A 15,591-nucleotide genomic window follows, 5' to 3' on the forward strand; every position below is an offset into this window, starting at 1 on the left:
GTGTGTGTGTCTTTGTGTCTCTGTGCGTGTGTCAGGTCTGGGTCACACGGGGCCCCGTGTTGGAGTCTCCGTTTGGCGACGCTGTGGCCCCTGAGGAGGCTCCGCACGCTGTGACGCAGGCGGTCGCCTCTCTACCCCCCGAGCAGCTCTACTGCCTCGTCAAGCAGATGAAGGTTCATACACAAATACTACTACTTACACTAATACTACTATAGTATATTACTATACTACTATAGTACATTAGTACTATGACACGTGACGCAGGCGGTCGCCTCTCTACCCCCCGAGCAGCTCTACTGCCTCGTCAAGCAGATGAAGGTTCATACACAAATACTTCTACTACTTACTATACTACTATAGTATATACTATACTACTATAGTACACTAGTACTATGACACGTGACGCAGGCGGTCGCCTCTCTACCCCCCGAGCAGCTCTACTGCCTCGTCAAGCAGATGAAGGTTCACACACAAATACTATGTTACTACTTACTATACTACTTACTATACCACTATAGTATATACTATAGTAGTATAGTATATACTATAGTAGTATAGTATATTACTATACTACTATATACACTACTACTATACTATATACACTACTACTATACTACTATATACACTACTACTATACTATATACACTACACTGTACACCACTACACTGTACACCACTATACTACACCGCTACACTGTACACCACTACACTGTACGCCAACACACTGTACACCACTACACTGTACACCGTGCTGTACACCGCTACACTGTACCCGTGCTGTACACCGCTAGACTGTACACCGCTAGACTGTACCACCGCTAGACTGTACACCGCTAGACTGTACACCGCTAGACTGTACACCTACACTGTACACGGTGCTGTACACCGCCACACTGTACACGGTACTTGCTGTACGTGGTGTGCGTGTGTGTGTGCGTGTGTGTGTGCGTGTGTGTGTGCGTGTGTGTGGTGGCGTGGTGCAGGCGTGCGTGGTGACGTGCTGTGTGTGTGTGCGTGTGTCTGTGTGTGCGTGTGTGTGTGTGCGTGTGTGTGTGCGAGCGTATGTGCGTGTGTGGTTGGGTGTGTGTGTGCGTGTGCAGGCGTGCGTGGTGACGTGCTGTGCGTGCTGTACGTGCTGTGTACGTGTGTGTGTGTGTATGTGTACGTGTGTGTGTGCTGTGTGTGTGTGTGTGGTGACGTGTGTGTGTGTACGGTGTGCGTGTGTGCAGGCGTGCGTGGTGACGTGTGTGTGCAGGCGTGTGTGGTGACGTGTGTGTGTGTGTACGTGTGTGTGTGGTGACGTGTGTGTGTCTGTGTGCGTGTACGTGTGTGTGTGTGTGGTGTGTACGTGTGTGTGCGTGTGTGCAGGCGTGCGTGGTGACGTGTGTGTGCGTGTGTGGTGACGTGTGTGTGTGTACGTGTGTGTGTGTGCGTGTGTGCGTGTCCAGGCGTGAGTGTGTGACGTGTGTGTGTGTGTGGTGACTGTGCGTGTGTGTGTACGTGTGTGTGTATGTGTGTGACGTGTTGCGTGCGTGGTGACATGTGTGTACGTGTGTGCGTGTGTACATGAGTGTGCGTGTGCGTGTGCAAGCGTGTGTGGTGACGTGTGTGTGCGTGTGTGTGTGTGTGTACGTGTGTGTGTGTGTTGGTGACGTGTGTACGTGTGTGTGTGCGTGTGCAGGCGTGTGTGGTGACATGTGTGTACGTGTGTGTGTGTACGTGTGTGACGTGTGCGTGCGTGGTGACATGTGTGTACGTGTGTGTACGTGTGCGTGCGTGGTGACATGTGTGTACGTGTGTGTACGTGTGTGTGCGTGTGTGCGTGTGTGCGTGTGCAGGCGTGCGTGGTGACGTGCTGTGCGTGCTGTACGTGCTGTGTACGTGTGTGTGTGTATGTGTACGTGTGTGTGTGCTGTGTGTGTGTGTGTGTGGTGACGTGTGTGTGCAGGCGTGCGTGGTGACGTGTGTGTGTGTGTGTACGTGTGTGTGTACGTGTGTGTGTGGTGACGTGTGTGTGCGTGTGTGCAGGCGTGTGTGGTGACGTGTGTGTGTGTGTGTGTGCGTGTGTGTGTGGTGACGTGTGTGTGTCTGTGTGCGTGTACGTGTGTGTGTGTGTGTACGTGTGTGTGCGTGTGCAGGCGTGTGTGGTGACTGTGTGTGTGCGTGTGTACGTGTGTGACGTGTGCGTGCGTGGTGACGTGTGTACGTGTGTGCGTGTGTGGTGACGTGTGCGTGTACATGTGTGTGCGTGTGCAGGCGTGGTGTGGTGACGTGTGTGTATGTGTGGTGACGTGTGTACGTGTGTGTGCGTGTGTGTGTGTGTACGTGTGTGTGTGTGTGCGTGTGTGGTGACGTGTGCGTGTACATGTGTGTGCGTGTGCAGGCGTGTGTGGTGACTGTGTGTGTGTGTGCGTGTGGTGTGTGTGTGTGTACGAGTGTGACGTGTGCGTGCGTGGTGACGTGTGTACGTGTGTGTGTGTACGTGTGTGCGTGTGTGCGTGTGTGGTGACGTGTGCGTGTACATGTGTGTGCGTGTGCAGGCGTGTGTGGTGACGTGTCCGCAAGAGGGCCGCACGCTGCTGCTGCAGAACCCGCAGCTGGCCTATGCCCTGCTGCACGCTCTCGTCGCCCTGCAGGCCCTGGACCGCGACGCCGCATCGGTTCGCACCGCACCCTTCCACAGCTCGCCACCCACAGCTCGCCACCCACCCCACAGCGACCCACCCACCCACAGTGACCCACCCACAGCTCGCCACCCACCCACAGCCCACCCACCCACCCCACAGCTCGCCACCCCACCCACAGCCACCCACCCACCCCACAGCTCGCCACCCACCCACAGCCACCCACCCCACAGCTCGCCACCCACCCACCCCACAGCTCGCCACCCACCCACCCCCACAGCTCGCCACCCACCCACCCCCACACGCCGCCACCCACCCACCGCACAGCTCGCCACCCACCCACCCCACAGCTCGCCACCCACCCACCCCACAGCTCGCCACCCACCCACCCCCACAGCTCGCCACCCACCCACCCCACAGCTCGCCACCCACCCACCCACCCACAGCTCGCCACCCACCCACAGCCACCCACCCCCACAGCTCGCCACCCACCCACAGCCACCCACCCCCCACAGCTCGCCACCCACAGCCACCCACCCCACAGCTCGCCACCCACAGCCACCCACCCACAGCTCGCCACCCACCCACAGCCACCCACCCCACAGCTCGCCACCCACCCACCCCACAGCTCGCCACCCACCCACCCCACAGCTCGCCACCCACAGCCACCCACCCACAGCTCGCCACCCACCCACAGCCACCCACCCCACAGCTCGCCACCCAACCCACCCCACAGCTCGCCACCCACAGCCACCCACCCACAGCTCGCCACCCACCCACAGCCACCCACCCCACAGCTCGCCACCCACCCACCCCACAGCTCGCCAACCCACCCACCCCACAGCTCGCCACACCACAGCCACCCACCCACAGCTCGCCACCCACCCACAGCTCACCACCCACCCACAGCGACCTGCCCACCCACAGCCACCCACCCACAGCTCGCCACCCCACCCCACCCCACAGCTCGCCAGCCACCCACCCACAGCTACCTGCCCACCCACAGCCACCCACCCACAGCTCACCACCCACAGCTTGCCACCCACAGCTACCCACCCACAGCAACATACCCACAGCTCGCCACCCACCCACAGCGACCTACCCACCCACAGCCACCCACCCCTCTACCTACCCCCCCCCAGCCCACCCCCCTATCCCCCCCCACACCGGCCTCCGTAGGCGCTGATGCGCTGATGATGCTGATGATGATGATGCTGATGATGATGCTGATGATGATGCTGATGATGTTGCTGATGATGCTGATGATGATGATGCTGCTACTGATTGATGATGATGCTGCTGATGATGATGATGCTACTGATGATGATGATGCTACTGATGATGATGATGCTGCTGATGATGATGATGTTGCTGATCATGATGATGCTACTGATGATGATGCTACTGATGATGATGATGCTGCTGATGATGATGCTACTGATGATGATGATGCTGATGATGATGATGCTACTGATGATGATGATGCTGATGATGATGATGCTACTGATGATGCTACTGATGATGATGATGATGCTGCTGATGATGATGCTACTGATGATGATGATGATATGCTGATGATGATGATGCTACTGATGATGCTACTGATGATGATGATGATGCTGCTGATGATGATGATGTTGCTGATCATGATGATGATGCTACTGATGATGATGATGCTGCTGATGATGATGATGCTGATGATGATGCTGCTGATGATGATGATGATGATGCTACTGATGATGATGCTACTGATGATGATGATGCTGCTGATGATGATGATGTTGCTGATGCCGCTGCTGCTCCTTAACGGCGCCCACCCCGACAGCGCCGTTGAATTCTCCTTGGTGACCCTCTTTGTCGACTTTGTCTACTTTGTTTACTTTGTTGACTTGTCTTTGTTTACTTTGTTGACTTTGTTGACTTTGTTTATTTTGTCTTTGTTTACTTTGTTTACTTTGTCTACTTTGTTTACTTTGTCTTTGTTTACTTTGTTTACTTGTCTTTGTTTACTTGTCTTTGTCTACTTTGTTGACTTTGACGCACGCAGAGAATGCTGCACCGCCAGAGCTCCATCGTCCCGCTGGGGCACATGCAGGTACAGCCACAAGCCACGCCCACTCGCCCACAAGCCACGCCCACAAGACACAAACCACGCCCACAAAGCCACAAGCCACGCCCACAAGCCACTCCCACAAGCCACTCCCACAAGCCACTCCCACTCGCCCACGAGCCACAAGCCACTCCCACAAGCCATGCCCACAAGCCACACCCACTCCCACAAACCACTGCCACAAGCCACACCCACTCCCACAAACCACGGCCACAAGCCACGCCCACAAGCCACTCCCACAAGCCACTCCACAAGCCACGCCCACAAGCCACGCCCACAAGCCACGCCCACAAGCCACGCCCACAAGCCACGCCCACAAGCCACGCCCACAAGCCACGCCCACAAGCCACGCCCACAAGCCACGCCCACAAGCCACGCCCACAAGCCACGCCCACAAGCCACGCCCACAAGCCACGCCCACAAGCCACGCCCACAAGCCACAAGCCACGGCCACAAGCCACGCCCACAAGCCACGCCCACAAGCCACGCCCACAAGCCACGCCCACAAGCCACTCCCACTCGCCCACAAGCCACGCCCACAAGCCACAAGCCACACCCACTCCCACACGCGCCATGGTGGAGTGTGGTGGTGACCACGTGTTTGCCCCGCCCCCCCCAGGATGAGATGCACATGAACGGGCCTCCCCAGCAGCTGCTGCACGCAGCGGGGCCCGGAGCCATGGGGCCAGGTACGTGGCAGTAGCAGTAGTAGTAGTAGCAGCAGTAGCAGCAGTAGTAGTAGTAGCAGCAGTAGTAGCAGTAGTAGTAGCAGTAGTAGTAGCAGTAGTAGTAGCAGTAGTAGTAGCAGTAGTAGTAGCAGTAGTAGCAGCAGTAGTAGTAGTAGCAGTAGTAGTAGCAGTAGTAGCAGCAGTAGTAGTAGTAGTAATAGCAGCAGTAGTAGCAGCAGTAGTAGTAGCAGCAGCAGTAGTAGCAGTAGCAGTAGTAGCAGTAGTAGCAGCAGTAGTAGCAGCAGCAGTAGTAGCAGTAGCAGTAGTAGAAGTAGCAGCAGCAGTAGTAGCAGCAGCAGTAGCAGCAGTAGTAGTAGCAGTAGCAGCAACAACAGCAGTAGCAGCAGCAGCAGCAGTAGCAGCAGCTGCAGCAGTAACAGCTACGTACACACTACGCACACGCCACGCACACGCTACGTACACGCTAACATATACACTGCGTACACACTACACACACTACACACACACTACACACACACTACACACACACTACACACACTCCGTACACACTACACACACACTACACACACACTACACACACACTACACACACACTACACACACACTACACACACACTACACACACACTACACACACACTACACACACACTACACACACTACACACACACTACACACACTCCGTACACACTACACACACACTACACACACACTACACACACACTACACACACACTACGTACACACTACACACACTACACACACGCTGTGTACACACTACGCACACACTACACACACACACTACGCACACGCTACACACACACACTACGTACACGCTACGTACATGCGACGTACACACTACACACACACTACACACACACTACGTACACACTACACACACGCGACGTGAAGGTGATGGGCGTGATGCTGAGCGTGATGCTGAGTGTGATGCTGAGTGTGGTGCTGAGCGTGGTGCTGAGCGTGGTGCTGAGCGTGGTGCTGAGCGTGGTGCTGAGCGTGGTGCTGAGCGTGGTGCTGAGCGTGGTGCTGAGCGTGGTGCTGAGCGTGGTGCTGAGCGTGGTGCTGAGCGTGGTGCTGAGCGTGGTGCTGAGCGTGGTGCTGAGCGTGGTGCTGAGCGTGGTGCTGAGCGTGGTGCTGAGCGTGGTGCTGAGCGTGGTGCTGAGCGTGGTGCTGAGCGTGGTGCTGAGCGTGGTGCTGAGCGTGGTGCTGAGCGTGGTGCTGAGCGTGGTGCTGAGCGTGGTGCTGAGCGTGGTGCTGAGCGTGGTGCTGAGCGTGGTGCTGAGCGTGGTGCTGAGCGTGGTGCTGAGCGTGGTGCTGAGCGTGGTGCTGAGCGTGGTGCTGAGCGTGGTGCTGAGCGTGGTGCTGAGCGTGGTGCTGAGCGTGGTGCTGAGCGTGGTGCTGAGCGTGGTGCTGAGCGTGGTGCTGAGCGTGGTGCTGAGCGTGGTGCTGAGCGTGGTGCTGAGCGTGGTGCTGAGCGGTGGTGCTGAGCGTGGTGCTGAGCGTGGTGCTGAGCGTGGTGCTGAGCGTGGTGCTGAGCGTGGTGCTGAGCGTGGTGCTGAGCGTGGTGCTGAGCGTCGGTGCTGAGCGTGGTGCTGAGCGTGGTGCTGAGCGTGGTGCTGAGCGTGGTGCTGAGCGTGGTGCTGAGCGTGGTGCTGAGCGTGGTGCTGAGCGTGGTGCTGAGCGTGGTGCTGAGCGTGGTGCTGAGCGTGGTGCTGAGCGTGGTGCTGAGCGTGGTGCTGAGCGTGGTGCTGAGCGTGGTGCTGAGCGTGGTGCTGAGCGTGGTGTGCTGAGCGTGTGCTGAGCGTGGTGCTGAGCGTGGTGCTGAGCGTGGTGCTGAGCGTGGTGCTGAGCGTGGTGCTGAGCGTGGTGCTGAGCGTGGTGCTGAGCGTGGTGCTGAGGCGTGGTGCTGAGCGTGGTGCTGAGCGTGGTGCTGAGCGTGGTGCTGAGCGTGGTGCTGAGCGTGGTGCTGAGCGTGGTGCTGAGCGTGGTGCTGAGCGTGGTGCTGAGCGTGGTGCTGAGCGTGGTGCTGAGCGTGGTGCTGAGCGTGGTGCTGAGCGTGGTGCTGAGCGTGGTGCTGAGCGTGGTGCTGAGCGTGGTGCTGAGCGTGGTGCTGAGCGTGGTGCTGAGCGTGGTGCTGAGCGTGGTGCTGAGCGTGGTGCTGAGCGTGGTGCTGAGCGTGGTGCTGAGCGTGGTGCTGAGCGTGGTGCTGAGCGTGGTGCTGAGCGTGGTGCTGAGCGTGGTGCTGAGCGTGGTGCTGAGCGTGGTGCTGAGCTGGTGCTGAGCGTGGTGCTGAGCGTGGTGCTGAGCGTGGTGCTGAGCGTGGTGCTGAGCGTGGTGCTGAGCGTGGTGCTGAGCGTGGTGCTGAGCGTGGTGCTGAGCGTGGTGCTGAGCGTGGTGCTGAGCGTGGTGCTGAGCGTGGTGCTGAGCGTGGTGCTGAGCGTGGTGCTGAGCGTGGTGCTGAGCGTGGTGCTGAGCGTGGTGCTGAGCGTGGTGCTGAGCGTGGTGCTGAGCGTGGTGCTGAGCGTGGTGCTGAGCGTGGTGCTGAGCGTGGTGCTGAGCGTGGTGCTGAGCGTGGTGCTGAGCGTGGTGCTGAGCGTGGTGCTGAGCGTGGTGCTGAGCGTGGTGCTGAGCGTGGTGCTGAGCGTGGTGCTGAGCGTGGTGCTGAGCGTGGTGCTGAGCGTGGGTGCTGAGCGTGGTGCTGAGCGTGGTGCTGAGCGTGGTGCTGAGCGTGGTGCTGAGCGTGGTGCTGAGCGTGGTGCTGAGCGTGGTGCTGAGCGTGGTGCTGAGCGTGGTGCTGAGCGTGGTGCTGAGCGTGGTGCTGAGCGTGGTGCTGAGCGTGGTGCTGAGCGTGGTGCTGAGCGTGGTGCTGAGCGTGGTGCTGAGCGTGGTGCTGAGCGTGGTGCTGAGCGTGGTGCTGAGCGTGGTGCTGAGCGTGGTGCTGAGCGTGGTGCTGAGCGTGGTGCTGAGCGTGGTGCTGAGCGTGGTGCTGAGCGTGGTGCTGAGCGTGGTGCTGAGCGTGGTGCTGAGCGTGGTGCTGAGCGTGGTGCTGAGTGTGCGGGGCTCGCTGTGGACTAACGCTTCTCTCCTCTGCGGTTGCCTTCACGCGCTCCCTAAGAGGGCCAGTCTCCTCAGTCCAGTAAGCAGGCATGCTGGCTTGTGCGTGTGTGTGCGTGTGTGTGTACGTGTGTGTGTGTGTGTATACGTGTGTGTGTGTATACGTGTGTGTGTGTATACGTGTGTACACGTGTGTGTACGTGTGTGTTTATACGTGTGTGTGTGTGTATACTTGTGTACACGTGTGTGTACGTGTGTGTGTGTGTGTGGTTATACGTGTGTGTGTACGTGTGTGTGTGTGTATACGTGTGTACACGTGTGTGTACGTGTGTGTGTGTGTGTGGTTATACGTGTGTGTGTACGTGTGTGTGTGTGTATACGTGTGTACACGTGTGTGTACGTGTGTATACGTGTGTGTACGTGTGTGTGTACGTGTGTATGTGTGTGTGTGTGTACACACTACGCATGGCAAAACAACCCCCTACCTCCTCGTGGTGCCGGACGGGCAACACTGTCGTGGAAAGTGCTGTGGGGGGGAGGGCCAATGTCAATGCCCATTGGCTTCTCCCCTCATGGCGTCTGTGACCACCACAGCGGCTAAACGGGGGCTCTGGACGGGTGCGAGGGGCTGGTAACACCTTCAATTCATTACCACGAAACTACGAATGAAACATAAATATGTAACTAATAAGCTTGTGCCGGAGGCCCCGGGGGGACAGGCGTCTGTGACGTCTCCTGGCCAAACCCCAATTGGCGGAGCCAGGAGATTGAATCTTCACCCTCGGGGCTCCTCCAGAAACAACGAAAAACCACTTCGTGTGGCCACGTGGAATCTTCGAACGCTCACTGCGGAGGAGAGGCTGCCACTCCTCTGTCGGGAGCTGGACCTGTACCGTCTGGATCTCTGTGGCATTCAGGAGGTCCAGTGGACCGGTTCTGGCTCCTGCCACCATGAGGGGTGGACAGTCCTCTACTCGGGGCAGGAGACTGCCAAACAACAGGGAGTGGCTCTTCTTCTGAACAAAAGAATGAAGGGGGCGTGGGAGCGTGGCGGTGAGGTGTGGGAAGCTGTAAGCCCCAGGCTACTTTGGGCTCGCCTTCCCATCAACCGGAGGTGAGGAGTGGTGGTCGTGGTTACTTATGCCCCCACCGAAGACGAACATCCGTGGAGGGATGCAGGCAAAGCCGATGAGTCAGATTCCTTCTATGACCTCCTGTCACAGGTGCTGGCTAAAGTGGCCACTCGGGACAGAGTCATCTTGTTGGGTGACGTCAATGCCCGAGTTGGTCATGATGCTGGTACCTGGTCTGGAGTGATTGGAGGGCATGGGCCAGATCAGCTCAATAACAACGGTAGGAGGCTGCTAGACTTCTATGCAACCAATGGGCTTGTAATTACCAACACGCTCTTCCGGCATCGGCGCATCCACACAACATCATGGATGCATGGCGGGTCCAAGCAAGAACATCTGCTGGACTACATAGTGACGGACCAGCGGATGCGGGACCATGTCCTTGACACCAGGACCTACCGTGGAGCTGATCTGCCCTCTGACCATCGACTTGTCATCTGTAAGATGCACCTGCCATTCTTCCACTCCGGTGGTGTGTGTACACCCAGGACCCCATTCCAACTTAAGGTGACCTGGTCTCAGTTAGCTGATGAAAGTTGCAAGCGAGAATTTCATCATCACTTGCAGCTGGGGTTGGCATCGTCCCCCACTCCTCCAGATGTCGAGGGTAAATGGGCGAGGTTTAGGACTGTGACTCATGCAGCTGCAATGGCTGCTTTGGGTACGTGGTCCAGACCTCCCCAGAGACCCTGGCTGACAGAGGAGGTGTTCAGGATGGTTGAGAAAAAGCGTGTGGTGTGTGTGGTGTGTGGTGGTTGTGTATGTGGTGTGTGTGTGTGATGCGTGTGGTGGTTGTGTGTATGTGGGGTGTGATGTGTGGTGTGTGCGATGTGTGTGGTGTGTTGTGTGTGTGTGGTGTGTTGCGTGTGTGATGTGTGTGTGATGCGTGTGGTCTGTGTGTGTGTATGGTGTGGTATGTGTGGTTTGTGTGATGTGTGTGTGTGGGGTGTTGTGTGTGTGGTGTGTGTGGTGTGGTGTGTGGTGTGGTGTGTTGCGTGTGTGTGTGTGTGGTGTGATGCGTGTGTGATGTGTGTGTGGTGTGGTGTGTTGCGTGTGGTGTGATGCGTGTGTGTGGTGTGTGTGTGATGTGTGTGGTGTGTTGCGTGTGTGATGCGTGTGTGTGATGTATTGCGTGTGGTGTGTGTATGTGATGTGTGATGCGTGTGTGATGTGTGTGTGATGCGTGTGGTGTGTGTGTTCTGTGACGTGTGGTAGGTCCCATGTCCGATGGACCACGGATGGCCATGCACATGACTGGCCCTGGAGGAGGCATGGGTGGGGGCGGGCCAATGGGTGGGGGCGGGCCAATGGGAGGAGGGGGCGGGCCAATGGGAGGAGGGGGCGGGCCAATGGGCGGAGGGGGCGGGCCAATGGGCGGAGGGGGCGGGCCCATGGGGGGAGGAGGCGGACCCATGGGGGGAGGAGGCGGACCCATGGGTGGAGGGGGGCCAATGGGAGGAGGGCCAATGGGCGGAGGGGGCGGGCCAATGGGCGGGGGAGGCGGGCCAATGGGAGGAGGGGGAGGGCCAATGGGAGGAGGGGGCGGACCCATGGGAGGGGGAGGCGGACCTATGGGGGGAGGAGGACCAATGGGAGGAGGCGGACCCATGGGTGGAGGGGGGCGGGCCAATGGGTGGAGGGGGCGGACCCATGGGAGGCGGAGGAGGCGGACCCTTGGGAGGAGGAGGACCAATGGGAGGGGGCGGGCCTATGGGAGGGGGCGGTCCGATGGGGGGGAGGAGGACCAATGGGAGGAGGCGGACCCATGGGAGGAGGCGGGTCCCTTGGGAGGAGGAGGACCAATGGGAGGAGGCGGACCGATGGGAGGGGGCGGGCCCATGGGTGGAGGGGGAGGGCCAATGGGAGGAGGGGGTGGACCAATGGGTGGAGGGGGTGGTCCAATGGGTGGAGGAGGAGGGCCAATGGGTGGAGGGGGCGGGCCAATGGGTGGAGGGGGCGGTCCAATGGGTGGAGGGGGCGGTCCAATGGGTGGAGGGGGTGGACCAATGGGAGGGGGTTGGTGGTGGTGGAGGTGGAGGGGGGGGAGGGCGGGGTGGGGGTGGGGAGGGCGGGGGGCCTCTTGGGAGACGGGCCTCTGGAGCGGAGACCTGGAGGTCACATGGGCACGCCCCCTGATGGCGACCATCCCAGCAGGTGAGTGGTGGTGGCGGTGGCGGGTGGCGGGTGGGGCGGCGGCGGCGGCGGCGGCGGGCGGCGGCGGGTGGCGGTGTTGGCGGGTGGCGTTGGTGGTGGTGGCGGGTGGCGGTGGCGTTGGTGGTGGCGGTGGTGGCGGCGGTGGTGGTGTTGGTGGTGGTGGCGGTGGTGTTGGTGGTGGCGGCTCGGGGGAGAAGTTGACGACCTCGCCCCCCACGCAGGGGAGCTCGTCGCGGGTTTCTGTCGCTACTTTCAGTGTGTGCCACGCGTGTGCGTTGCGTGTGCGTTGCGTGTGCGTTTGCGTGTGCGTCAGGGGGTACCCCGGGCCGCCCATGGACCCCCGCTCCGTCTCGGCCGAGCAGCTCAGAGACCCCCGAGGAATGGGACCCTCTGCGGATGACATGCGAGGTGATGCAATTACACGCACACACACGCACGTACGCACACGCACACACACACGCACACGCGTACGCACGCACACTCACACGTACACACACACGCGTACACACGCACGCATGCACACACGCACGCACACACACACGTACGCATGCACACACGCACACACACGTACACACACGCACGCACGCACAACGCGCACACACACGTACGCACACACACAACAACAACAACAACCGCCATTCGCCACTAAGTGGCGTTGACGTCACCACGACGCTTGTGCCAGGCCAAGTGCACCCTGAGGCCACGTGAAGTGTCGAACGCCCGCTGGCAGGAGGTCACGGAGCAGACCCAGCAGGTGCCACGGGTCGACTGAGATGACCGAGATGACCGGCTGATGCACCACCTGTGCCCCCTACTGTACCAACTTGCTGTGCTTTAGCCACCCGGCGCTCCGCTCGTTGTTGTGAGCGTCGCTCCTCCGCTGTCTCGGGTGTGGACCAATCAACTTCAAGGACAGTGCACACACATTATCAGAGTTGTGTTTTTTGTTTGCATTATGACTGCAGGTATTGTGGTCTATGCAAACATGACTCCTTGTAAAAAAGGTGTCAGTTTTGTTGCCAGATAGAAGGGTAAAAAAACCAATTATCATATTTTTTACTGGCAAATGAGGTTCCAATGGTGTGGATGCTTGCCCCAAGCTCTCATACTCTGATGGTGCATTGTCTTTGAGTTGTGCGCCTTTTGGCGTCATCTGGTCCAACACCGTGTGAGACTAGGCTCTAAGGAAAGCTGTCTCGGGTGTGGACCAATCAACTTCAAGGACAGTGCACACACATTATCAGAGTTTTTTGTTTGCATTACGACTGCAGGTATTGTGGTCTATGCAAACATGACTCCTTGTAAAAAAAGGTGTCAGTTTTGTTGCCAGATGGAAGGATAAAAAACACAATCTTCAACGCAAGCCTCCTTGCTCTGCCCGGGAGAGGCTGCGTCCGGATCTTTGGTGGACCTGCGACCTGCTATGGATCCATATTCCCTTAATTTTCAAGCTTGCGTGCCGTGCCACGTCGTCATCTTACTTGCGCAGCAGCAACACGTTGCCGTCCACTCATTGATATGCTAATTTTCTCTGCCCCCTCCCTCTCTCCGTCCCCGCCCCCCCCCTCCCTATATTTAAGGGACCGTCACAGAAACGACCCCTCTCTCTGTGCCGATATGTGTCCTCTCTCTGTGTGTCCCTTGTGATGTCTGTCTGCTTGTATGTCTGTCTATAGTTTTCTAGTTAGATTTTTGTTGCTATTTCTCTTATGCCTGATGATGATTGCTTGTGTTGCAATGGAAACGTCGCTATTATTTTAATTTATTATTTTATCTTTAGACGTGACTTAACCGAAAGAACCAAAGAATAATTCCTGCAGTCACGAAAGCTCCAAAAATTAAGATTGATGTTGATGTTGTTGATGTTGATGATGTTGATGGTGATGATGGTGCTGCAGGTTTAATCAGCGAGGAGGAGGAGGGATGCCCGAACCCTGCCAGAGTCACGAGGTGCCATGTTTCAGCCTCAAATGGGTACGGACACGTACACACACATACACACACACAAAACACACACACATACACACACACATACACACACACATACACACACACATACACACACACATACACACACGTACACACACACACACACGTACACACACACATACACACATACACACACGTACACACACACACACACGTACACACACACACATACACACACACATACACACACGTACACACACACACACACGTACACACACACATACATACACACACACACGTACACACACACATACACACGTACACACACACACACACGTACACACACACACACATATACACACGTACACACATATACACACGTACACACACACACACGTACACACACATACATACACACACATACGTACACACACACACACATACACACATACACACACATATACACACGTACACACACGTACACACACGTACACACACGTACACACACGCACACACACGTACACACACATACACACATACACACGTACACACACGTACACACACACACACACACGTACACACACGCGCGCACACACACACGCACGCGGACACACACACACACGCACGCGCACACACACACGTACACACAAGTGCACACACACACACGTACACACCCTTACACATGCACACACACACACAAAGATCCCCCATGTAGCCTTAACAGACTGTAGGGGCAAGTGCTGTTAGCGAGCACCGATGAAGGCCGGCAAGGCACATGAGGGGGTGGGTGGCCAGCACCACGCCAGGACGCCTTTGTCTCCATCATCCCATTAGCACCAGGTACTCATTTGAGGCCGAGTCGACCTAGGGGAGGCCCAGTCCAGATACTCACCCACTGAGCCACTCACGCTCACCGTGCAGAGTTGACGTGAAGCTGGTGGTGGTGATGGTGGTGATGGTGGTGATGGTGGTAGTGATGGTGGTGATGGTGGTGATGGTGGTAGTGATGGTGGTGGTGATGGTGGTAGTGATGGTGGTGGTGATGGTGGTAGTGATGGTGGTGATGGTGGTGATGGTGGTAGTGATGGTAGTGATGGTGATGGTGGTGATGGTGGTGATGGTGGTGGTGATGCTAATGGTGGTGATGCTAATGGTGGTGGTGGTAGTGATGGTAGTGATGCTAATGGTGGTGGTGGTGATGGTGGTGGTGGTAGTGATGGTGGTGATGGTGGTGATGGTGGTGATGCTAATGGTGGTGGTGATGGTGGTAGTGATGGTGGTGATGGTGGTGATGGTGGTGATGGTGGTGGTGATGGTGGTAGTGATGGTGGTGGTGATGGTGGTGATGCTAATGGTGGTGATGCTAATGGTGGTGGTGGTAGTGATGGTGGTGATGCTAATGGTGGTGGTGGTGATGGTGGTAGTGATGGTGGTAGTGGTAGTGATGATGATGGTGATGATGGTGGTAGTGATGGTGGTGATGCTAATGGTGGTGGTGATGATGGTGGTGATGACGGTGGTCGTGATGATGATGATGATGCTAATGATTGTGGTGATGATGGTGATGATGCTAATGGGATGGTGCTGATGGTGCTGATGGTGATGATGGTGATGATGGTGATGATGGTGGTAGTGATGGTGGTGATGCTAATGGTGGTGGTGATGACGGTGGTCGTGATGATGATGATGGTGATGCTAATGATTGTGGTGATGATGGTGATGATGATGGTGATGATGGTGATGATGGTGATGATGGTGATGATGGTGACGGTGGCGACGCAGGGAGGGAGATGCGCCCTGGAGAGCCGCGGATGATGGAGCAGCAGCCACGAGGCGGCATGGGAGGCGGCGGCGGCATGCACATGGTGAGTGGCTGTGTCAT

General features: G+C 57.5%; 1 protein-coding gene across 1 annotated transcript in view; it reads left to right on the top strand.

Moving 5' to 3' along the window:
- The window catches only part of LOC144741541 (cleavage stimulation factor subunit 2-like), a 28,291-nt gene that overhangs the window by 4,015 nt on the left and 8,685 nt on the right, over positions 1-15,591 (top strand). The window contains 8 exon segments of the mRNA XM_078624060.1: positions 36-43; positions 45-173; positions 2,540-2,659; positions 4,671-4,718; positions 5,353-5,422; positions 10,842-10,950; positions 12,094-12,188; positions 15,492-15,574. Coding sequence (XP_078480186.1) covers positions 36-43; positions 45-173; positions 2,540-2,659; positions 4,671-4,718; positions 5,353-5,422; positions 10,842-10,950; positions 12,094-12,188; positions 15,492-15,574 — 662 coding nt within the window.

Source organism: Lampetra planeri, unplaced genomic scaffold (assembly GCF_965212315.1).
Source record: "Lampetra planeri unplaced genomic scaffold, kcLamPlan1.2.h2 scaffold_592, whole genome shotgun sequence".
Lineage (NCBI taxonomy): Eukaryota > Metazoa > Chordata > Hyperoartia > Petromyzontiformes > Petromyzontidae > Lampetra > Lampetra planeri.